At 37.3% G+C, this 26,222-nt stretch overlaps 1 protein-coding gene across 12 annotated transcripts in view; it reads left to right on the forward strand.

Moving 5' to 3' along the window:
* Nucleotides 1-24,309, forward strand: part of PAN3 (poly(A) specific ribonuclease subunit PAN3) — a 120,484-nt gene extending 96,175 nt beyond the window's left edge. For 6 of the 12 annotated variants that reach the window (XM_060080320.1, XM_060080319.1, XM_060080321.1 and 3 more), the window contains 8 exons: nt 2,780-2,945; nt 4,041-4,131; nt 8,621-8,760; nt 11,281-11,410; nt 12,151-12,215; nt 17,960-18,098; nt 21,365-21,494; nt 22,428-24,309. In XM_060080320.1, coding sequence (XP_059936303.1) covers nt 2,780-2,945; nt 4,041-4,131; nt 8,621-8,760; nt 11,281-11,410; nt 12,151-12,215; nt 17,960-18,098; nt 21,365-21,494; nt 22,428-22,522 — 956 coding nt within the window. In that variant the 3' untranslated portion in view covers nt 22,523-24,309. Of the gene's footprint in view, nt 1-2,779; nt 2,946-4,040; nt 4,132-8,620; nt 8,761-9,574; nt 9,854-11,280; nt 11,411-12,150; nt 12,216-17,959; nt 18,099-21,364 lie in introns of those variants that run through there. The other 6 variants (XM_060080322.1, XM_060080323.1, XM_060080327.1 and 3 more) reach the window with 4 other exon arrangements.
* The last annotated feature ends 1,913 nt before the right edge of the window (nt 24,310-26,222 follow it).

A 26,222-nucleotide genomic window follows, 5' to 3' on the forward strand; every position in this document is an offset into this window, starting at 1 on the left:
GTAATCCCTGTAACTTCACCACCCAAAGCACATCTCTTGGTATATTTCTTTCCAGTCTTGGTTTTTTGTTGTGCTCTGTTTTGTTTTGCATACTCCAGTGTGACTGTGTGTCATTTATCAATATGTAATTATTTCCCGAAACAAATGCTTTTGCTTGAAGGTGGGATTCTGTGTTCCTTAAGGAGCTAGTCTTCAAAATAAATTTTCAGGTAACTTTTACTTAAATGGGGAATATTTTCTTTTTTTGCCCCTTTCTAATATTTACTAAAAGAATTGTTTTTTAGTTCAAATATTGCAAAGAACCAAAATATTTTAATTACATCCTAACAAATGATTATTAAAGGGTAAGTTGTTTCAGAGTAAAAATAAATCCATTTTGTGGTGTCTATTAATTAGTTTATGTTTTGGGGGAAGGAAAATGTATGTATCATTTTCTTGTATGGAGGCAGGAAAGAAACATTACATTCTTTGCAGTGGTTTTTAATTGGTTAAAGATTTTCCTGAATATATCCTGAGAGGAAGTAAGGAGGGAGAAGACTTGAGTCCACATTCCAGTATCTTTTGGATCATGACTCCTTTAAGAACTGGCATTATGGATAAAAAATGTATTCTGTTTACTCGTAACTGTGCTTTCTGACAGTTGAAAGAAGAAAGCTGTGGTTACATGGCTGTTTCACATTAAAAATCTGGTCACATAGTGTGGTCATTTGTTTCCTTTTGCCATGTCATCTGTAGCACATACATAATTTTGTTGAAGGGGATGTGGTATAACTTTCCCTACAGATGAATATAGCTATAGTTGTTCAAGTTTATTTTAGTAATAACACCTGTGAAGTGACTGTTGGCTTTAATTTACAGCTGGGTTTCTCAGCCTCAGCACTGCTGACATTTGGGGCTGGATAATTATTTGTGCGGGGCCGTTTTGGGCATTGCTGGGTGTTCAGCTACATCCCTGCCATCTACCCACTAGATGCCAGGAGCAGCCCCTCCTCCAGTTGTGACACCAAAAATATCTCTAGGTACCTCCAAATGTCCCTGAGGGCGCAACACGGACCCCTGTTGGGAACCCTCTGATTTATAGCACTCCTTTCCAGTTTTTTTTTTTAATCTTAATTCTGTTTTTGGTGTTTTCTGGCTATTTGATATATTATGTTTACATTTTCCTAGGAATCAGTTCTTTTTCTAGTATTGTTTGAATGGTAGTAACTTCCCTAAATGTACCATATATACTTTAATTTACAACAATTTATTAGTATCTTTTTTTTTTTTTTTTTTTTTTTGCGGTACGTGGGCCTCTCACTGTTGCGGCCTCTCCCGTTGCGGAGCACAGGTTCCGGACACGCAGGCTCAGCGGCCATGGCTTACGGGCCCAGCCGTTCCGCGGCATGTGGGATCTTCCCAGACCGGGACACGAACCCGTGTCCCCTGCATCAGCAGGCGGGCTCTCAACCACTGCGCCACCACGGAAACCCTACAACAATTTATATAATACAAGGCAATCCTCTGTTTTCCCAATATGAATACTAAAAAGAGAAGGAAAAAAGAGCCAGTGTTTGTATAAACTTATAGAGACATAAATGGAAGTATAATGCTTTCTTATACTATTTAATTTGTTAATTGAAAACAAACTAAAAAAATCACATATTGTAATAAATATACTAATAAGAAAGTGGCAATAATAATAGCGTACCATATAGGGATTGTGATAAGAGGTTTACAATGACGTAATGTGGGTAAAGTAACTAGACAGAATCTGGCACACGGTATGCACTAAATATTTGCTATAAATATGTAGCTATAAATATTTGCTATAAATATTTCTTTTCCTTATTACCACACTTATTAAATAGTTTTATTTAAACTCTGCGTGGTTGTCTTTGATGTTGTCTTGACATTTATCACTAGAGCTACTTTTTGAGTCATCTATCACTGCTTTCCAGATGGTATTATCTTTAGTTCTGTCTAAATTGAGGGATAGCAGTTTTTGAATTTTGTATTTGCTCTTCCTTATTTGCTATTTATTATCTCCACAATTAACCATTTAACTGTGTTGCTTTTATAACTGATTCAGAAAAGGTTTGTTTACAACCATGTGAACACTTGGTTTTATAAAGTCATATTCCCTGAAATAATTACAAAATCTAGATTAAATTTGTATGGCTTCTTTTCTGCTGATTAACAGTGACCCAGAAAGTAGTATCAAGAAGCACTTAACAAGAGTTGATTGAATCAAAAGGATTACTTTTCATGGTAGACCAGATTATTTTTGTGTTTCTTCATTACACATAAGTGACATTCAGTGTTTTACATTTATGTTTTCTGTGAATTGGATGTCATTTCGTCTGACTGACTCGGCTGTAATAGGGGAGGCTGAGCAGTATGAGGAGCATAAGAAAACACTCAACACAAATGACGGGAGAGACTTTTGTTCCCCTCAAGCCACAGGTGTGTAGTTCCCACGCACCTGAACGGTAATACAGGCAAGGGTTAGCCACACTTTAAGAAAAATAATCTCTGCAGTTCCTGTTTTTAATCGGAACTCATTTATTTGACTCATAATTAAGTATAAATTCTTACTTTAAATAATTTTTGTGCAATAATTATAATGGTCACAGAAAAGAGAAGCTCGGTGAGAGCTCTGCTGCTGCTAACAGTGTAAAGGTATAATATCATAAGTAAGAAAATTTGGGTTTGTTTCTTAAATTCTTCTTGGTTTGCATGTTTTAGTCTTTTAGTTAATTATTTAAATGAAGATGCCATTTTTTATTTGCTTTTATAGGTCAGCACGATGGACCATTGCCCAGACAGCATGCTGGATTATTGCCAGAATCTCTTATTTGGGCATATATTGTCCAGCTGAGTTCTGCATTGCGTACCATTCATACAGCAGGTTTGGCATGTCGAGTTATGGACCCAACAAAGATTCTGATAACTGGCAAAACAAGGTACTAGCATTTTGAGTTTTGGCTTCTTTATTGAGCATCTAACCTATGACAGCTTAGTAAACACAGCATGATTTGTTTTAATTCTACCTTTTCATATATTCCATCCAGAAGAACTGCCGTGACTTTGAGTTCATTTGTAGGTTTTTTTAAAATGTTGAATTCTTAATAAGATGCCTGGTTATTAACCAAGATCCTGTGAGGGTTTGGGAGGTATGTATGGTTAAGGTTGGGGGGGTATCAAACAGTATCAGTACAACTTTTCTGTGTACAACTGTGGCTCTCAAATTTTGTCATGAGTCCCAGTATCCTGGAGGGCTTAGCGTAGGCTGTTGGGCTCCACCCCCAGTGTTCTCATTCAGGAAGTCTGGGGCGGGGCCTTAGAATTTGCATTTCTAACAAGTTCCTGGGTGACTGATGCTGTTGCTGCTGATTGGGTTTCATGCTTTGAGAACCAGTGATAAAGGGTTAAGTAACACAGACCTTGACTTCACTAGAGTTTTATTTGAGTTGCTGAAATTTTGAGAGTTGTCTTGGGTAGCATAGCATAAAGAGCTCAAGGTCTAGTACCAGTTTACCTGGGTTCGTATCCTGGCTCTGTTAGTTACTTAACATCTATGTGTTCAGCAGTCTGTAAGACAGGTACTATTATTATCTCCATTTTCCATATTTGTAAGGTACCTGCCTCATAAGATTATTGAGAGGATCAAATGAATTACTACATATAAAATGCTTTGAATGTGCCTAGTACATGTTAAGAAGCTAACCAGTTCTCTTTTCATGAATAACTAATAAAGGAGCAGCTCGGTTTGGTGAAAAGACCACTAGCCTGGTAGTCAAAAGATGTGTTATAGTCCTGGCTTTATCCATTCCTGACTTTTATAACCATAGGCTTTTATAACTTGATGTCTGTGATGTCATCTCTAAAATGGTGATTGATAGAGGTTATGGCGGGGGGCGGGGGGAGGACAGGAGGTGAGACTGGAGAGGATTCTGAGAGCCCTCCTCATAGCATAAGAAATGTTCCATTTCCAGTAGTATGTAATTTTTTTTAAATCTCATTTTAATTATTTTCTTTAAATTTTCTGGTCTTTAAAGGTTGCGAGTAAATTGTGTTGGAGTTTTTGATGTTTTAACATTTGATAACAGTCAGAATAATAATCCATTGGCATTAATGGCTCAATACCAGGTGAGTAAGAATTAACATGGATACGTAATAACTTAAGGCTTGATTTTTTTTTAAAGATAAATTTTGTTTATTTTAAAGTTTTTCAGGGTTTTAAGTCTAGATTTCAGTTTATGCTGGGGGTGGTCTCTATGCAAACTTTGAATGTGTATTTTCTTAATCACTGTGCTGTGTTTAGTGTAGAGCCCTTATACGTTGGAATATACAGAATTAATGACAGTGTCAGAGACTCCAGCTGTTTGAATGAAAATGCATTTATTTGACAAGGAAATTTGTCCTCAGCATAGATTAAAACATTAATTAGTCAGCTGAATGAAATATATTAAATGACATTTTACTTTTTTTTCACTTTTTAGTGTGTTAAAATCACACCTATTATTTTTACTTTTAGAATAGTTGTCCCACTATCAGTCCAAAATTTTTATTTTCAAAGGAAAATTTTTGTATTGCTGTTTTCTAAATGATTTTTTTCTTTTGCTTAACCAAAGCCTATCACTCACTTCTTGTACATTATTAGAATTTGGTTATAGTCTGACTTCATCATAATATTGTGGACTTAGGTCCCATTTTGTTCTTAGCTATTTAGTTTTTATTTGATCAACACAATGTGTAGCAGAGTAAGAACCTACCTCTGCAAGGAGCGTTAAGTGTAGTTGCTTTTGCTTTGATTACCCTGTGCAAGAATTGTAGCTATTTAAAGTAAATATTTCATATCATTCAGTTTGTATTCATATTTTTTGGAGGGTATGCAGTTGTCATTTTAAGACAATGTTAGTTTCTTTCATGAAAGAAATCTTTGTTGTTTCTGAACATTTATTAACTTACAGAGGATTGATGTAAGGCAGAATCTCTTGTTTACATGGAGAAACAAGGAGGAGAATACCTTACCTTCCCACTGTCCTTCTCATTTCATTCTCTTTTCTTTAAATCTTGGCAAGATTTTAGTTCACTTTATGAGACACAATTTCAGAACAAAAGGAAAGGCCAGAAGGAGAAGTAGAGTCCAGGTAGTTTTTAGTATTACAGTTGATTCATGCATAAACCTCTTCCTTTGCTACTGGACTGTGGACAGTGCAGTCCCCAGACTTAGAGCCACTCATCACATTCAGTTGTATGCAGCCTTTTCACAGCTTCTTCCCCTCTGCTGGTGCCCACCTACCCCCAGCAGCAGCCAAGCTGTTCTGGTTGGTAGCGCCATCTAGTGGGCTCTCCATGGAAGAACCTGGCTACCCACCCCCCCACCAGCCCCCAGCCCCCAGCCCTAGCAGCTTTCTTCTGCAGAAGGGAATTTGCTCCCTTTTTCTTATCCAGGTTGGTTGTTTCTTAGCTGTTTTCCTGCTTATCTTCTGTCTTATACTTAGTGCCTAACTAATTGGCTCTGAAAATTTTTCTTCTTTGTGCTCCTGAAAGTGACTGGTTATTGACTGTTAAAATACTAGTGATCTTTATATATCCATGAAAATAATACTAAACTTTTAAAGAGAAATCAGACATTATTTAGAACCAGTGCCATCAACCTCTATTGCAAGTATTTGGAAACCCCATGTTTCCAGTTTTGTTTTTTACGTGCAGTCTCACGGTATCTCTTCATTCTTTTCTATTCTGAATAGTTCCTTTTTCTTTTTAATTACTCGTATAAGATAAGACTAGTTGTTGTTTTTCTGTGAGTATCACATCAGTGTTGTTTTCCATTTTTTATTTGCAAATGTCCGTTATTGGAGTTATATTATGGGTTGTGTAGTTAGTTATCTTGAAAAACAACTCTTCATAAGAAAAAATAATCCCAGAGTTTCAAAACAAATAACTCTAAAGTAAGGATTTGGGGCAACTGATTGGTAAGTTAGGAACTGCCTTCATTTGTAAACTTAGGCTACTTTTCAACCAGTTGTCACCCTCCCTTTATTTTTCAGCGGTAAAAGTTGTATCAGGTTTTCTTTTCTTTCCTTTTTTTTTTTTTTTTTTTGGAGTGGGTATATATGTGTAGATTTTCCATATAGCTTATAGTAAGGTAAAGGAGAGAGTTAAAGGTAGTCCCAAACGGGGGATTATGATTTTACAGAGAAGAGGGTACATGAGAAAGGAGTGCGTTGTTTCTTGTAGTCTATTTTTCATAGTCTGTTTGAGACACGTGAATAGAGACTGACTTTCAGTAAAATGGACATAAATAGAGCCATAGATAGAATCAGAGAAAAATCAAGAAGTCAAGAATCAGGAAGAAACTGAAAATGAGTTGGGGGGTAAACCTCCAGAATTCAACAAATGGGGGGCAAAGCCAGATGGAGGTAAGAAGCAAAATAACAAATGGAAAATTATTTAGCTGGGAAATAAGGAAAGGAGAGTTACTGAGTTTTTACGATGTTAAACTCTCTTAATTAAGCAGGACTTCATTAACCTCTTTTATTTAAAAAGATCAGTTCTAATTTAGTCTGGATTATGTGACATGTATACTCTATTTCTAAAAGTGGGTATTCCCACCTTGAGTCAGCTTCAGAAAGGTGGCGTTTACACTCAGAATCAGATGGCCTTATTTTTTAAACCCATAACAGTCCAGCTGTCTTGCACTTTGGTTTTCCTGTCTCATAATAGGGAATAACAGAATGTTCTAGGTGGGAGGTTTAGTTACAGCATCAATTCAGGGTGGAGCTAAACTGAAGGTTTTACTGTTTAAGGGTTGGGAAGCTGTGTGTTGCTACATGCTGCTGAAATACTTAATAAACAATAACAAGCTTAACTTTGCTGATGACATTGGATTGAAGCACTTGTAGAAATTTACAGTTAGCTTTTACGTGTACTGATTTCTCTCAATCAGCATTTTTAGGATTTCATTAATATAACTGTGAATGTTTTCCTTGATCTTGAGAATGACCGTGAGGAACCCTTCCTGAATTCAGTCACGGCAGAGCCATCCAGAGAACAGAAACGCCACAGTATTCACGCCCCTCCCCCTGTCACTTTCCCCCCTGCCAGCCTGGGCCCCTAACTCTGCCACTAATGAAGTTTCAAAGTTTCTCTGGCATGAATCCTTGGCATCTCTTTTCCTGATAGATTCAAAGTTGTTTGTCTAATCAGTTTTTCCGCTGATTATAAGATCTTAGGCTCAGAGTGTCAGATTCATACGTGCTAGATTTGGATAAATTTTTAAATTTGAACTTTTTAATGTTAATAATGGAGTTTGTTTTCCTTTTGTTCTTTACTATTTGGGTAGAATGTTGTTAAGGATAGCTGTATAGTCCTAAAGTTTCATTAGTGATTGCCTTGAAATACTCACCTGATTTTGCAAATACACCATTTATAAACTTCCACGAAACCAGTGGTTCTCAACCCTGGCTGCATATCTGAATCTCTTATGAAGGTTTGAAAAATACCAATACGTAGATCTTGCCCCAGACTAATAACACCAGAAGAGGATGAAGGGATAGCCACTGGGTGATTTTTTGTTTGTTTTTTGAGCTTCTCAGGTGAATTTTAATGTAAAACTAGGTTTGAAAACTCCTATACTAAACCAATATTCCATAAATAAACATGTATCCAATAATTCAGATGAGATCTCAGCTTGTGAAGATTTATGTAAGTTTTCTATAAAAATGACTTCAGATGATTTCATTGAACTCTGAACTACTCCATTGTCTCCTAGGCATGTGATCATTAATAGTTCACCTGCCAAGCAGGGCCACTTGGGGTGACTGTTCTGTTTCCCGACGTTTTAATAGGTGGTAGAGAGCCTACCTAAATTCAGCCAGCTGTCTTTTAAAAATTCTTTTTGAAGGAAAGCCTCAGAGTGGGAAATCTTTAAAACAAACAAACAAACAAAGGGTAGGAAATCAGGTGGTTACAGAGCTCAAAGATCTTTTATAGTATAAAAGTGGTCTGTTTGGAAACAACAGCAGATGGAATGTCATGGGGGTTTGCAACATTGTCAGTGTCTAGGGAACGTACTCTGAAATCAGGTAATGCTGCTGCTGTGTTTGGAATAAGGGAATTACTTTTCTTCAAATGAACTCTCACTATATTTTGTGCATCATGGAAAATGAGACAAGTGCCTATCTTGAATTGTAGTGACCACTGTAAAGCAACTAACTATATGGTAACCATCCTCAGATTTCTTGTAATAGTAAGGATATAAGCTCTATTTAAATATAAAAATTTAGAAAAAAAAATTAAAGCAACAGTTCTGCAGTTGGCATGTGAATTGCTTCAGGTAATGTTTCTTAAAGTACCCCCCAGAACTACCTTCATTAGAATTACCTGGGTGCTTTAAAAATGTTGGGCCTGTTCCCATACCTCCTGAATGAGAATCTGGGGTGGAGCGGCTCAGAATTGGTCTTGTTAATAAGCTCCCAGGTGACTGATAAGCGCCAATACCTGGGAACCCTGTGCTGCGTTCTTCAGCTTCTTTGTAAAGATGCTTTTTCCATGCAGGCACTAGTGTCAGTGTATTAAATTTGTACCTATAAAAGAAACATTAAAAGTTATATTTATTCTTTCATGTCAGCAAGCAGATCTGATATCATTAGGAAAAGTTGTGTTGGCTTTGGCTTGCAACTCTTTGGCAGGAATTCAGCGAGAGAATTTACAGAAAGCCATGGAACTGGTGACAATCAACTACTCCTCTGACCTGAAGAATCTGATTTTGTAAGTTTTAATATAATGATCATATGAGATAAGACAGATTTTTCATGAGGGCCTTTTAACAGTGATTCTATTTATTTTAGTTTCCACTATTTAAAATCAGGCAAAACATAATTAAACAGCTTTTAATTTCTTTGTTTTTATTGCTAAGTATGTATTTCTTGGAGTAAATTCAAAAACCAGTGTGTTTAAATTAGTTATTGATGTTTTAAACATTTGGCGAAAGGCTAGACCCTCTAAAGCTGCATTGGTATCTGTGAGCTACATATGACCTTTTAAGTTTAAATGAATTAAAATTAAGTAATATATAAAATTCAGTTCCTCAGTTGCACCAGCCACGTTTCAAGAGCTCAGAAGCCGCATGTAGCTTCTGGCTAATATACTGGACAGCGTGGACATAGAACATTTGCATCATCTCAGAAAGTCCTATTAGACAGCGCCGCTCTCCAGAGAGATCAGTATCTTTGTAAAAGCTGTCACATATAACCTCACCTGCAGCCCGGTCATGTGCTGTGTGGCCCCAACCACCTGTTCCAGAAAGCACATGTATAAGGGTCCCTATGCTTCTTTCTCCTCCTGTGTCTTCATACTCCAGGGAATCCGTGAGCATAGGTCTGAAATGATTTTGGCTTAAGAGAAGCCCACTGTGGACTGCAGTCACAACAGTCTAAGATGTGCCTAACATCGGGGATTCCAGGGGATGGACAACCATAACCCTTATTATAAGTTATTCAAGAGAACAGATGCTAGGAAGTCTCTTTTGAAATTTTTTTCTATGATGTTCTAGAAGCAATTAGAGCTTATTGATCCTTTTCAGTCTCTTTTAGCTTCCAGCTGTTCCTTCTGATCTTTCTGTGTAACCCTGGATGATCCAGTTTCTTTTTGGACTAGCCCTGTGGTATGGAATTGAGGGATGGAGGATGGGGCTGCCCACCTGTGCTTTGTTACACTGGCCTAAGTGTCCTGCAGGTGACGGCACTGGAAGCCAGTGGTTACCTGGTTCCTTTTAATAATCAAATAAGTTGATTTCTCTTTTAAATAGAAATATTTGTTTCATATATTATCACAGCAGTGATATCTAGCTGTAGCTTACAATACCTAGGATGTCTTAAATAATCTCAAGTTATAATTTTCCTTTTTTAAAAAAGTGAGAGTAAAGGATATAAATATAATAAATTGGCCATAAGTTAATAATTATTGAAACTGGGTAATGGGTACATGAGGATTCATCATATAATTCTCTTTCCTTCTACAAATGTTATGAAATGTTCCTTAATAAAAAATGAATAAACAAAAAGGTCATACTTTCATACTAACCAATAGCTAAAATATACAGAGTAGTAAACAATGTATCATGCACTTTTGAACTGATTGATATGAATTAATTCACCTAATTCTCCCAATAACCCTATAAATTAGGTACCATTATTAGCTCCATTTTAGACATGTCAAAACTGAGGCTTGAAGATGTAAAGCAACTTCCCAGAAGTCACATAGCTTATACATAGTTAGTATACATATACTACACATAGTTAGATACAAATATGTCAGTAATTACAGATGAATAGCTAAGACATAGATTATCCACATGAGTTTATAACTGTTCCTTTATTCAACAAAAGAATGCCTACTGTATGTCAGATGCTGAAGACACTTCTGAATAAGATGAACAAAATTCCCCGTCTTCTGGAGCTTCCACCCATTATAATGGGGAAGACTTAATAAACATAAACAAGTAAGATGTTTGCAGATAGTGATAAGTCCTATGGAGAAAATAAGGTCGAACATAAGCAGAGAATGAAAGATTAGGAGGCTGCTTTGGTGAGAATGGTTAGGACATGGCTTACCTATCAGAATAAATAATAACAGATGATTGACAATCATTGTATTCTGACAGGTGGCCTGTTGAAACGTGTAATATTTTTCTGCCTTAGTTATAATGATAGAAGAAATTGATTTGGTCTTTTCTGATGTGTGTTAGTGCATGAAGATTTCTCAGAAATAAATACACCATGACAGGTGGTAAATGAGGTCACAGAGCAGGAGACAGCTTCCTAAAAAGCTGAGGCTTGTTTAACTTATCAAAATGGAAGACCTAGTTTTAGTTTCAAAAACTATTTTTGAAGAGCAATGGAAAAATTTCCCCACCTACAATCACCCCCATTTCACCCCTCCCAAAATATTTGTAACAATCTTTTCATCTCCCACTGTTGTAAAGAAGGGTTTGAGAATGGAAATATGGTAAGTCTAACTCTACCCAGCTTTCCCTTCTCATTTTCATAATAGTAAAACATTTAGAGAAAGAGACATTTTTACAGTTTTTTCCGTTGGCTCTTAAAGCTTTCCAGAGGAAAGAAATATAATCACTAAGCTTTAAAAATGAACTCCACTTGCATGAAAAAATTTTTTTCGAAGTTGTGCACACTAACATGCTGGCGGCAGCAGTGCCCGTGTGCTTGGGGGTTGTGTTGTTTTGTGAATTGCGTGGTTGGCATTCAAGTGATCCTTCTCTATTTTGGTTAGATATTTGTTGACTGACCAAAACAGGATGCGAAGTGTAAATGACATCATGCCCATGATTGGTGCTCGATTTTATACTCAATTGGATGCTGCTCAAATGAGAAATGATGTCATAGAGGAAGACCTTGCAAAGGTAAAGTGTGTAGTTAAAGGAGTGTGTACACACCTGCATCTGTGTGTATCAATAGATATAAAACAGTAATTACTGTGCTGAATATGGTACACAGCTGGCTAAGATTGTTTGCAGATATTTTTGTCCAAACTTAGTGTTCCGTATTTTGATTTCTTAGGTCCTCTGGGCATTTGTTTTGTTCTTTTTTGTTTGCGGCTTTGCTACAGTCATGAGACACAATCTTGATTTTTTTTTTAATGTGAATTACTTTAATAATTCTTAAAAATGGACATCTGTAGGGGGCAAGGAATACATCACAAACTTGCGATTACCACACACACACTACTGTGTATATATAAGACAGATAACCAACAGGGACCCGCTGTAGAGCACAGGGAACTCTACTCTGAGTTCTGTGATAACCTGTACGAGAAAAGAACCTGAAAAAGAATGGATATATGTGTATGTAGAACTGAATCACTTGGCTGTGCACCTGAAACTATCGCAACATTGTACATCAATTATAATCCAATACAATTTTTAAAAAAGAAAGAAAAAATGGACAGCTGCATAATCTTCTTGAGTATTACTATTGAATGAAATGGACATGTTGTATTCAAAAGTATAACCAGAAGGTGGGGATATTAAGATTTATTGTTTAAAGGTAATATTGGTACAGGATACCAGTTTTGTAAACATTTGCTTTTATATTCAGTTAGCTGGAACATTAATATTCTCTCTCTTTTCAAAATGTTTTATAGGAGGTTCAAAATGGAAGACTGTTTAGGCTTCTAGCAAAATTGGGAACAATCAATGAGAGGCCGGAGTAAGGATTTACAGTATTTTACAATGTGTTTTCAATCAAGGGCACTATTTTGCGTAACAAGAATGAGTATACCTTGTTCTTACTGGTTTTATTTGGAAAAAGAAAAATTCTCATGTAAAGTGACCTCAAGCCTATTGTTAGCCATTAGGGTGTGTTTTTTTAACCACAGCATATGTTGTGGTTGTCCTTAGGGATTTCACACACACACATGCGAACAGAAAATACACTTGTGTTAGAAATCTCTGTTGTGGTTTGCACACGAGGGTGCCTTTTCTTCCTGTCAGTACTGCTTCTTCCCTGTCTCCTTTCTGAAGCCTGTTCAGTTCAGGTTACCTTGGTCAGATTAGATACGTCAGATGTTTCTAGCCGTTCTTCTGCTAAAGTGCATTATTTCTAGCTGTCGTATCAGTGACACTGGAAAGGCATCACCATCTTACATTATTTGTTGTTTAGTTCTGCCTTGTTTGTAAGTTAACCATATGTTCAAGAAAGAAGCAAGTTTGGTGTTTGTGCGTTCTACCTGTCCAAGACAGGTAGAACAGTAGTGCAGCTGTTGGGACTGTAGTATAAGTTGCATTTCAGGATGGTTACCTCTGTTAATAGAGATAGGTGACAGATAAATATCATTGCTTGGGAGAATGTTTTGACCACCAAGTTTAAGTTCATTTCACGTAGCGTTCTTCAAAGTTAAAAGATTCAATTAGCATTTTCCCTGATGATTTTTCCAGGAAGAGAACATGACTATATGTTGAACCATTTAAAAAAGACTTTTAGCTGCTTCTTTCTGGCATTTATCTCTTTTATTTAAAAAAGTATATGCTTAGAGTGCTGTTCCTTGATTTTTCCTTCAGTGTTTAAATTTTTCTTCAATTTGTAACTCAGCTAATGACTTTGTCCTGTGGAAGATGAGGCTTTCTCTCTCATACCCCCTTCCCTTAACTAAGTACACACACATTGTACCGCTTAACCCATGAATTTTGAGATAAATCTTTATTCAGTGTTGGCATTGTTAAAACAAGGTAAATATTGTTCGTAGCTGCCTTGCATAGTAAATCATGGCTGTTATTTCCTTTCTTTTGTATTTTGTTTTTAGATTTTTGTTTTCCTGATGCTAATTATTGTCTTATATAGAAAACTAAACAAGTGAAAAAATATTTACCACCAGTTCATTCCAGACTCTCTGCCAGAGTTCTAAAATACCTTTCCATATGGTCAAAAATAGGTAACCTTTCAGTTCCCCTTTTTTCCTCCCCTTAGAGAAATTGCGCCTGGAGCCTCTGCCCTTTGTTTCTCTCTGGGCTCCTTGGCTTCAAGCCTGCTCACACTCTCACTTAGAACCTGAGCTTCCCTGTGCTGTTCTCGTTGTCTCTCCCTTTGTGTTGCTTACCCCGTTTCTTGCTTTTTTCCTTGGTTTATTCTTTTGATTTAATGAAGCACAGCCTTCAGTACCTTCCTGAGAAAGGTGAGTTTTTTGAGTCTTTGAAAGTCTGAAAATATCTTTATTCTACTTTAATACTTTATTGATAGTACGATTGGGCATATAATTCCAGATTGTCCTCGGAAAATTCTTTTTATTAATTAAATCTTTTGAATAGATTTTATGTGAACCAGTTTCTTAAAAAGTAGAAAAGGGTTTGCAGTGGAAAATAAAAAATCTTTCATACCTGACACCCCCAGTCTCCCCAGTTCCTCCCACCAGTCTTCTATTAGTCTCTTGCACGTATTTCCCAAGTTACAACTGTGTATTCTTATCACCCCTCTCCCCCCACTTCTAACTATCTACAAATTGTAAACCATGTTCAGTGTTCTGTTTGTTGCTTTTTTCTCATAACAATATATTTTGGAAATCTTTCTCTTTAGATGTGTTTAGCGTATGCTCAACACTATTCTCAATAGTTACCAGATATGACCTAACTTAATCCTCCTAACAGCCCTGTGGTGCTGGGTACTGTTAGTATTCCCTTTTAACAGAGAAATTGAGGCATAGAGAGGTTAAAAACCTTGTTCAAGGTCACATATGAGTCAGGATTCGAATCCAGACAGAATGGTGGTCCCAGAGTCCATGCTCTTAACCACTGTGCTGTGCTTCCTCATAATTTATGGCCATGTAATAGTCCGTCCTGTAGATACACTGTAATTTATTTCTCCAGTTCCTTATTGATGGGCATTTGAGTTGTTTTCAGCCTTTTGCTAGTATAAGCAATTCTGCAGGGACTGACTTACACATACTTAATTTAGTGTGTGCACAAATACGAGTTCGACTGTGATCGTTAGGTCAGCACCGGTTGTAATTTGTGACTGTAATGATGGCCCTTAGACGGGTTTACCAGGCACAGTGCATGAGAGTCTTTCACCAACAACACTTCTTTCAAAATTTCGATTTTTGGGGCTTCCCTGGTGGCGCAGTGGTTGAGAGTCCACCTGCCGATGCAGGGGACACGGGTTTGTGCCCCGGTCCGGGAAGATCCCACACGCCGTGGAGCGGCTGGGCCCGTGAGCCATGGCCGCTGAGCCTGCGCGTCCGGAGCCTGTGCTCCACAACGGGAGAGGCCACAACAGTGAGAGGCCCGCGTACCGCAAAAAAAAAAAAAAAAAATTCGATTTTTGACAAACTGATAGATGAGACGTTGAATCTCAGTGCAGGTGTTTTTGGTATTTACTCATAATGAGCATGTTGCCTATCTTTTTGATTCATTTATATTTCCTTTTCTGTCTCTCCAGATCCTTTGCCCATTTTTATTTTCAGTTGGATTGTCTGTCTTCTTGATGTACAGGAGCCAGAGAGATGTACCCCTTGTGATCATTTTCTTTGAAGTTTGTCATTTTTCTTTTGACTCTGCTTAATTTTTTCACATGTAGACATTTTTATGGTAGTCTAATTGATCAAACTTCTTTTGTACTTTTGGATTTTGAGTCATAAGTTAGAAGGTATTTCTACCTTCAAAGTTAGAAGGTATTTCTATTCTAAGATTGTGAAGGGATAATCTTGTAGTTCCTTCTGGAATACTTAAGGTTTCAATTTTTTCCTGTTAAAGTTTTTTATATATTCAGAATTTATATAGGATGTAAGGTACGAATCCAGCTCACCCCACCCCCAACCCCCAGACGACTGACTACCCAGTGGTCCAGAAACTGTTTATGGACTAGTCTAGCTTTTTCCACTGGTTTATTAAGGCGGCACCTCTTTCACACTATCATGATGTTGACATTTTAAAATCTAGTAGTGTTAGCTCTTTCTTATCTCCATTTTATTGTTTTTTGTTGTTTTCCTAAAACTTAAATTTTCTGTATAAATTCTAGAATCAGCTTGTTGAGTTAAAAAAATTTTTTTTAACCTGATGGTATTTTTATTAAGTTTATTAGTAAACTTAAGGAGCATTTGTGTTTTTAGATGTGGAGTTATCTTAACCAAGATAATGACATGTGGTTGTATTGCTGATGTCTGCTTTAGTGCTTTTCAGTGTTTACATTGTTCTTCATATAATTATAGCACACTAAGTTTGTTCTTAGGTATTTTTTCTTGTTGCTATTATAAATGGGAATTTCCCCCCATTCTGTCTTCTTAGACTCCTTGTTATTGTTGTATGTGAAAATGATTGATTTCTATAAATTTTGAACCTTGGTACATTAGTGTTTGGATAGTTTTTCAGTAAATTCTTTTGTGTTTCCCAGGCATATAGTTTTGTCTTCACATAATGATAGTATACTTCCTCCCTTCTAATTTCTATACTTTTGATTCCTCTTGAGTGATTGTGTTAGCTAGTACCTGTAGTACATAGTTAAGTAATAATAATGATAGTTTTCTTTCAGAATTTGAAGCGTCGCTCCATTGTCTTTTAACTTCCAGACAGACTCAAAGCCATTTTCTTTCCAAATCCTTCTCCACTCCCCATGCTTTTAGGATTTTTTTTTTTTTTTAAACACTGATGTGCAGAAATTCACAACGATGTGCTGTGGTGTGTGTGGGTTTTTGATTCAGTCTGGTGAATCAACAGGTGGGCATTTTAATCTTGGGAATTTATGTCTTTTAGTTCTTGGAAGTTGTCTTATTGTTTCTTTGAAAACTTTTCTTCTCTCTTTCTGGAACTCCCATTGCTTAGCTGTTAGGCCTTTGCAATTGATTTTCTAATATTCTCTTCTATTTTCTGTATTGTATCTTTTTGTTTTGCTTTCTAGGCAGTAATCTCAATTTTGTCTAAAATTAAAAGGTTTTTTCCTAATCCTCTGAATTTTTGAATTTCTGCTATCATATTTTAAATTTTCAACAACTTTCTGCTTTCTAAATGTTTCTGTCTTATAGCATTTAATTCCTTTTCTCTGAGGCTGTCAATTACAGATTTTTAGTGAGTGGGTTTTTTTTTTTAATTTATTTAACTTTTATTCTGTTCCCTGCAATATCTCATAGGAAACAACAGTTTGCTTTGTTTTGTCTTATTCTGCAAAGGATTTCTGATCCTTGGCTGTTCATTCATATTAAAAATGACATCCTTAAAAGCTAGTGGGAAGCTCCTTGTGGAGGCAGGGATTATATAATAGAATGTGTGATAAAGCAGCATGATGTTGTTAACGTATGGTGTTTGTTTGTTGTTGGTAGACTTCCAAATGTCAGTATTTCCCTTGGGTAGGTCAGCTTCTCCAGAAAAGGATCTTCCACCTTCCGTTTGTTGTATGAACCCAGATACATGACTGTGGTGGGCTTCCCCCTCCTTGTTCTCAGAGTGCAGATCTAATTTTTAAATGTGATCTAAGGCTGCATGGTCTGACCTCTCCCTTTTATCCTTGCTTCAGATGTGTTTCTTGCCTTTTAATGTCCTCCTCCCCTCTAGCGCTGCCTCTGCCTGGCTTTCCTCTTACCCCTCCTTGTCCTTACTCTGCACCCCTCCGGTTCTGCTCTCGCTCTTCCCTTCTCTTCTCTCCCCCAACCCCGTGCAGCTCCACTGACCTTTCCTAAGGTTCTGAAGTGCCCCTTGCTCTGTCCTTTGCAAATCCTGATACCTCCGACTAAGGGGCACTCTTCTTTGGGAAGAGCATCCACTCCTTCCCTAGGAAGCCTTCCTTGCTTTCCCAGGTGAATTCAGGTTTCTGTTCTCTACCATATCCCTTCTTCTTAACAGCATTCTCTAAATAAGCAATTACTATTTGAAGGTCTGTTTTCCCCACTAGCCTGTAAGTTCCATGGGTCACTGAAAACTTAAACAGTGATCATCTGGTCCGTTTTCCAGTTCTTAGCAGCTCACTTTTCACATCATCCCATGATGGTAGGAAACCAGAGTCTACCCCCCTTTTGCTTCATAAACATTTCCCTGTTTTATGCTCCCAGCAAAGCAGAACACCTATCTGACCATCTCTCTCTACCCTATGACCTCAGGGTGGAGGAGGAAAAGGATAATCTCTTTCAACCTATTTCTAAAGATATCTGAAGACATTCGCTTTCTTCCTCATTTTATCTAATGGTAGGGCCCTAAATAAGGAAGTGATTATAAAATAGGAATGTGTAAGGGGGGTGATTGCCTTGAGAAGTGGCAAGTGGTATTCATATACTTTCATGTTCAGTGAGATTAGTTTTAAAAAATCTATGGGCAATCTGGACATAAAATTTGATTAAAAAAAACTACACACAAACCCTACTTTCTGATTTATTGTAGGAAACAAAAAAATTAAACTAGTTTTGAGTCTGAAGTATAAACATATAGCCCTGTGGTATACAACATGAGTTATTGAGGTAAAATATTACCTTCCCCCAGGTTTCAGAAGGATCCTACCTGGTCGGAGACTGGAGACCGTTATCTGTTGAAACTCTTTAGGGATCATCTTTTTCATCAGGTGACAGAAGCGGGCGCTCCTTGGATTGACCTCAGTCATATCATTTCTTGTCTTAACAAGGTAATTTGTATCTGGACTTTTAAGATCACAATGCTGTTACCTACAATTTATAGAGCTGCATCTTCTACAAATACTAAGAGACTTAAGAAATTAAGATGTAGTCTGCTATAGTATATAAGACATTTTATTAATAATTATTAGGTGTACCTACTTAATAACAATTTTTAGAATGGGAGGATTTTTTTTAATGCCTACATGAATAATTTCAGAATTCTTCATTGTGGATCTTTCTGCTGTGATAAAATGTCACAAAAGGACTGCCTCCCACACCCCTGCCCCACTCTCTTTTATTTACCAAGTGTAGTTTGTTATAACAAACAAAGCAGTATTTTGTGTTTGAATATTTTTTAAAAGTTGAATTCCTTTCTTCTCAGTCATTGTGAGTCCTGCATGTTCTTAGTTCATGTGCTCTCAGCTGTGGGTGTTAATCAAGTGTTAATAATAGTGAAAACGCAGTACTGGGCATATCACTAGACCCAGCTGTGATAAATGGGTAATTAGAAGTGATTAGATGAAGTGAGTAGGTAGAGATGTATCATAATTTTGAGAGGTGAGCTTTGTGTTTTTGAAAGGGCCAGAAGAGATGCGATTTATGGAGGAAGGGAGGAGTGCATTTTCCTTATGAATCACTGGGAATTACAGAGAGAATGGGTCTCCAGAAGTATATCCTAGCCTTTGTGTATAGGTTTATATCTAAATCAGGGGTTGGCAAACTGGCCTGTGATCCAAATCCTTTTGCCTGTTTTTGTACAGCCTACAAGCTAAGAATAGTTTTTACATTTTTAAAGGATTGTAAAAGCAAAAACAACTAAGAAGAATATGAGACAGAGGCTTGTGTTGTTATATGGCCCTGAAATTTAAAACACTTACTATCTGGCCCTTTATAGCAAACATTTGCTGACCCCTGGTCTAAACTGTCCCTAAATTACAAGGACTAGAGGAGAAAATACCTACGGTGATTTAGAGCTGTTGGCGTACAGTGTGCTAACCCTTCAGGTAAAACATGGTGGTGTTTTATTTTTAAGCACTACTTTGCCGTGTTTGAATCTCCTTAAAACTCTTTAGAGAGTATTGTCAATAACCTACATTAAGACAGAACAAGACTGTATGTTATCATTGAGCTAACCTGGTACAATTTGTATATTCATTTGCCCTTTTCCCTTAAGGGGAAAACATTTTTCATAAGAGCAACGAGTGGAGAATAATTCTACCAGATTTTAGAAAACAGTATCCATAGTATCAAAGCACCAGTAATTAAAAATATGTAGAACTAGAATAAACACTGACAGGTGGATCCTGTGGAAATAAGCCATGGACAGACATCTTAAATGAAGATTATTTAATGAATATTAGGATAACTGAAAATTTTAAGAAAATTCTGTTTCATTTCATAAAATAGGAGTAAATAAAATTTATCCCAAATCTGAATATGTGACAATTTTTTAAGTTTGGAAGGTGTGTAATGAATTAAAAGGGATGGATGGCCATGTTGATGATATAAAAATTAAATTTTGGGGGCTTCCCTTCTGGCGCAGCGGTTTGGAGTCCACCTGCCGATGCAGGGGACACGGGTTCGTGCCCCCGTCTGGGAAGATCCCACATGCCGAAGAGCGGCTGGGCCTGTGAGCCATGGCCGCTGAGCCTGTGCTCTGCGACGGGAGAGGCCGCAGCGGTGAGAGGCCCGCATACCACCAAAAAAAAAAAAAATTAAATTTTTACATAGATTATTTTGGTGGAAATGATGACAGAAATTAGATGGTAAAATGATTTGAAAGGTTGTGCCTTCAGAATTAGTTTTAAACGTATTTTAATGAATTATTGAAAAAAGGAAATATGTACATTGAAAATTAACAAAAGTAAAGTGAACATCCTAACGAGAAGTTATTAGATGGACTCAGGATTCATACTTATGTTTTATAAAGACCTCATTAAAATATTATTGCCAAATCCTGATAGATAAGGATTTGTTAAAGATTATATACTGGCATTCACACAGATGGAAATAACAAAAGTAAATGTATGAAAATGTTTGGTAACATTAATAAAAAATGTAAATTAAAATAGCAAGGCACTCATTTGATATGGAGTTACTGGTAAATTGGTACAACTCATAAATCCGTGGTGTTCGATGTCCTTTGGGAAGCAATTTGGCTGTATGTATTAAGCTATAAAATTACCCATACTTGTTGATTCAGTATTTATACTTTTAAGTGTTTCTCCTAGGGAAGTAATTCTATAGAAGAAAAAAATTAAGTAGCCAGATATGTTCATTTCACTGTAGTTCATGATACCAAGGAATTGGAAGATGTTGAGGGAATAATTGAATTATGGAGTATCAACTGGATGGAATATAATATACACAAATGTTAAACGTGACAGATGAATTGGGAGACTAGGATTGACATATTCACACCACCATGTGTAAAATAGATAGCTAATGAGAGCCTGCTGTATAGCGCAGGGAGCTCAGCTTGGCACTCTGAGACGACCTAGAGGGGTGGGATTGGGGGTGGGAGGGTGGGAGGGAGGTCCAAGAGGGAGGGGATATGGGGATATATGTATACTTAAAGCTGATTCACTTTGTTGTACAGCAGAAACTAACACAACATTGTAAAGCAACTATACTCCAATAAAAATAATAATAATAAAGTTTTAAAATAAAATAGGCAGCAACATAGGGCAATGTTTCTTTAAATTTTTTTAAAAATGACTTTTGCATGTGTTTTATTTATTTTTTGGCCACGCTGCGCTGCATGTGGGATCTTAGTACCCCACCCAGGGGTCAAACCCACGCCCCCTGCAGTGGGAGTGCAGAGTCTTAACCACTGGACCACCAGGGAAGTCCCTAGGGCAGTGTTCTGTGTCGAGCGGGGGCTTCTCATTGCGGTGGCTTCTCTTGTTGCGGAGCACGGGCTCTAGGCGCGCGGGCTTCGGTAGTTGTGGCTCGCGGGCTCTAGGCGTGCAGGCTCAGTAGTTCTAGTGCACGGGCTTAGTTGCTCTGCAGCATGTGGGATCTTCCCAGACCAGGGCTTGAACCCGTGTCCCCTGCACTGGCAGGCGGATTCTCTCATCCACTGTGCCACCAGGAAAGTCCCTAGGACAATGTTTTTTAAAAACGCATCTGAGTTGAAAAGTGTGTGCAAAATATTTATGAATATCTAGAGGGGAATGTGACAACATTTAAAAAAATATTTCGTATATCACTGTTGCAAATGTTGTCCTAAAATAGGCTTGAACTTCATATGTTGTGTTTCTGTCTGTTTCAGTTAGATGCTGGTGTGCCAGAAAAAATAAGCCTCATTTCCAGAGATGAGAAGAGTGTACTTGTGGTGACTTACAGTGACTTAAAGCGATGCTTTGAAAATACTTTTCAAGAACTGATTGCAGCTGCAAATGGTCAGTTGTAGTATTTGCTTAAAAAAAACAGGCGGGATATGGCCGAGGATTTTATTAACCAATAGCAAATTGCACTACAGCTGAACTGTTCTCATCATCTCATTTCACGTTTGGGAAACAAGCAGAAGATGAGCAGAGCTGCTTGCACTTGGGTCAGGTGCGCTGTTACTTGAAAGGAAGAATGTTTCACTTATCCTTGAGCTGTGGCTGCCGGTGGGCCACACCTGTGAAGAGTTTATTTTAGATTAAGGAGCACCGTTAGGGGAATGATGTTCCAGCTTTTGTTTTTTCCACTTGTATATGCACTAATTTTAATTTTTTAAAGACTTTTTTCTGATCTTTGAACTTTTGCCACATTGTATACTTATTAAGGGAAACTATTTGCAAGGAGGTTTTTGGGAAACAAGGCTGGGCAGCATTTTTGTCACTGAGGGGTGCAGAATTTGCTCTTTTGGGGATGGGTTGCCCTGAATAACATAAGGGACCAGGTAAATGATTTCATGGAAGTACAGTATAGTGCATAATTCTTGTAAGAGTATTATTGTATGCAAGCTCTGTATGCCACCCACTGTTAGTTCAGCTTGAGATTTTTTTGTGTGTGTGTTTTGTTTTGTTTTATTTTTAAGAACACACAAAAATTTCAGTGACTTGTTGGGTATGAATTCCCCTGTTAGCTGATTTAAATCCTTTCTGAATGAGGGTTAGATGAACAGGAACTGAAGGAGCACACAGAGCTCTTTGCTCCAAATTCAACCAGAGCCTTTTTTTTAAAAGGCGTTTGTTTCCCTGCTAATCAGATACATTTACATTTATGCCATTTTTTAACAGAAAAAAAATAAGAAATTGTGTTAAAGGCCTGAAGTTCAGGAGTATATTGCTTTAGGTTTTTTCCAGTTTGCTTTTTTGTATAAAGTTCTGTTCTTTGAACCACAGCTTTATTATGGTACTTTACACTGGATACAGATACAGAGACACTGTTCAGAAGACGAACTAAACACAGCGGTGGTCTGGCGTCAGGAGCTTTCTGAAGTGTTACAGCCTGAATCTGGAGGGAAAACAATCTGCTGTGCCTTTGCAGTCACTGCTTAGCCCAAAGTAATAGTGCTTTTGATAATAACTATGTGGGATATTCCTGAATAAGTCAGTCTCAAAAGTCTGGAATTTTCCTCCTCTTAACTTTCTTAACATTTGGACGTGCAGTTGTCGCCAAACTTGGGTATTCATGGAATTTCTAGTTAATGAAATACCTATACTTTGATACTGAAGACTGCCAAATACATAGGAATTTTCTTTCATAAAAAACAGTAATGAAGACTCTATCTCCTTTCCCAGCACTGAATGTTTTGCTAGCACTGGGTGCTCATCATGCAACTATGAAGAAAATGTGGAAACTCAAAAGGTCAGGAAAGACTTCCAAGCACTTGCAACTGATGTTACAGTCTTCAATTTTAATAACTATACATATTTGTAGTTTTCAGAGAAGTTTTTAATATTTCTCTGTCCACTTTTTATAAGCTTTAAAATGATTTTCTCTGCCTTGAGATTTGCATCAAGAAAAAGCACCTCTTCACCCAAAATCTTTGAAGACTAGAGACACGCTTTACATGTTTTAACAAGTGTGTTTGAGTCCACATTTGGTAGCATCAGTTGTTGAGTTAAAAAGAAAATCAGTTATTGCATTTGATCAGGATGGATTTTAAAAGAACATAGTGCTCAATATTCAAAGGATAATTAACATTTGCCACCATAATGTTCTTTTTTTATGTAAAAGGAACAGGAACTTGGAGACATTAACATGCAAAAGTCTTTTATCATTATTAGCTCATGTATTTGACAAAGAGCAGCTGTCTTTTTATATGTTTTTTGACAAATCATATTGTAATTCTTTTGTACAAAAAAGAACTACTTGTATTCTAGAAGAAATATGAAATGCTTAATTTATAAGCGGGCTGGAGATTTTTTCCAATATTGTTTTCTTTGAAAATGAAAGGGGATCATCTATTTTAGTTTCGGGGTCTGGGAACTTTTTGAAAATTTAATTTGTGGACCAATGTTTTGCAAAAGCTAAGGAAGGGCAGGGGTAAAATAGGGCTTGATTTTCTCACTCTGTGTGGACCAGCAAACTTCCCTCTGCGAGGCCGGCTCAGATCACAAACCCAAGAGTGTTTGCATCGTAAATGCTAGCTTGCTTCAGCCCCTAGTAACCTCAGGACTTGGTTTGAATAAAAAGGTAGACAGCTGATATGTTTTCATGAGTAAATATTGTCAGCCAGAAAACAGTTGGTGTCAGGTAATACGTATTTTTTTAAGCTTTGTTTTATATTTATTTTTCATTTAGTTTTTATTGGGAATGGTTTTCAATAGAACTCTTAGTTCTGCTTAGGTGTTTTTTGGGGGAGCCCTCTTTTCCATAGTGTAATTCCATTTAACAGGTTGTCTTAACAGTTAGTCTTTTTAATCCATAGGAAGATTTTAATATCTGAAAGTACTCAAATGAAGGATATAAACTTCCACACCTTCCTGTTATGACAGATACAAGCACAGAAAGGACAACCCTTGAAATCATGTGACGTTGGTCATTTCAGTTTTTTGTTACCTATTTTGAAATCTGTTAATGTATTTACTTCATTGTAAATATTTTTGAGGGTACCTTTGTATTTTGCTTTTGACCTTGGTTCTGTGATATGGATGTCAACAACTTCCCTGAAAAGCACCAGTATGTTAAGTTCTAATGTCATGATCCCAATGTGGGTTTTTCATCTTTAATCCTGTTTTCAGTCTCTATGTGTACAGCAGTATTTTTAATAAAGAATTACAGAGAGAAGATGGTCCTTTTTTTTTTTTTTTTGCTACCAGTTCACTTAACAAGATGATGTTTGTTTTATGATTGGGACTTAAAAGGCCAAACGTTTCATATGTGTTTTGGAGGAATTTTTGGTCTTTGGATAAAATGGTGGCAGATTTATTTGTTAATTTACCACATATCTGTTAAATGCCTAACTTGGATCTGTTCTAGGCACTAAAAATGCAGATAAGTATTTTAAGTACTTGTTCTTTACAAAATGTTCAGTTACACTGAAATGTTTCTAAATAGTACACGGCATACAGTGTAGTTTAGGAGAGAGGACGTACTTATATGAAAGGAATGACATCTAGCTAGTCTTTGATTCAGACTCGGTTAATTTACTATATAGGTGAAGGTTCCTCTCCACCACCACCCCCAGAAACATCATTCCGAATAGAAGGGTAGAAAAGGAAAATATGGCAAAATGGTAATATTTGTTGAAACTAGGTATTCATTCATTAAATATAGGCCTACCTCAGATATTGTGGGTTCAGTTCCAGACCATTGCAATAAAGTGAACATTGCAATAAAGTGAGTCACATGAAGTTTTGGTTTTCCGGTGCGTACAAAAGTTATGTTTACACTATACTGCAGTCTATTAGGTGTGCAATAGCATTATGTCTAAAAAAAAGTATATACCTTAATTTTAAAATATTGCCATTATGTAAGCCTTCAGCAAGTTGTAATCTTGCAATAGTAACGTCAGAGGTTCCTGATCACTATAACAAATATAGTAATAATGAAAAAGTTTGAAATACTAAGAGAATTCCCAAAACGTGACACAGAGCCCTGAAGTGAGTGAGCAGTTGCCGTTGGAAAAACAGTGCCTGTAGACCTTCCTTGATGCAGGGATGCCGCAGACCTTCAGTCTGTAGAAAAAGCAGCATCTGTGAGGTCTGCCTGTATTTATTGAATGCCTGTTATGTGTCAGGCATTGTTCTAAGAACCAACGGCACTCTGACCACACAGACAAATATTTCTGCTCTTAGAGAGCTTTCATCCTATCAGGGAAAAGGAGTATATAGTAGTTAAGAGGTAGTAATGGTTATGGAAAGAAAGGAAAGTAGGGTAAAGGACGTGGATAGGGTTGCCAGATTTAGCAAATTAAAATAGACAACACAAAATTGAATTTGAATTTCAGATAAACAGTGGATAATTTTCTTTTTAGCATGAGTGTGTCTCAAGTATTGCATGGGACATAGGATCATTTGTTTATCTGAAATTCAGATTTAATTAGCCATCCTGTGTTTCATCTTGCAACTCTAGGTGTGGGGAGTTGGGTGATGGTAGAATTTCAAATGGGACGATCTGGGTAGTAGGTCTCCCTGAGAAGGTTGTGTTTGAGCAAAGACTTGAAGAGAAGGAGCCAGTCATGCAGATGTCTGAGGGAAAAGAATTCCAGGCCGGGGAATGTGCGGGGAGTGTCTTGAGGCACGGCAAGCAGGCTCCCATGGCCAGAGTAGAATCGTCAGGAACTGAGGTCAGAAAGGGTAATGGGGAAGGGAGGTGGAGTGTCTTGTAGACCATTCCAAGACCGCTTTGGCTTTTACTCCTGTAGGGGAAGCTTCGAGGAGGATTGTGAGCAGGAATAGCATAGCACAGCATTTAAAAGGATCACCGGGCTGCTAGTTAGGGGGTTTGGGGTAGGGGGACGGGGCGATAGCTGTAGAGGCAGTGGGAAGCAACTGGATTCTGAATATATTTTAAAGGTAGAGCCAAGAGCATGTCCTGATTTATGATTTCTAGGACGTGGAGTAAGAAAGAAGAGAGGACTCAAAATGACTGTGAAGATTTGGGCCCAATATTGACAGGATGGAGGATTCTACTGAATTGAAAGGGATGATTGTAGAAGCAAAGGGGTTTTTGGAGGGAGGGAGGAAGGG

The sequence above is a fragment of the Mesoplodon densirostris genome, chromosome 17 (assembly GCF_025265405.1).
Source record: "Mesoplodon densirostris isolate mMesDen1 chromosome 17, mMesDen1 primary haplotype, whole genome shotgun sequence".
Classification (NCBI taxonomy): domain Eukaryota; kingdom Metazoa; phylum Chordata; class Mammalia; order Artiodactyla; family Ziphiidae; genus Mesoplodon; species Mesoplodon densirostris.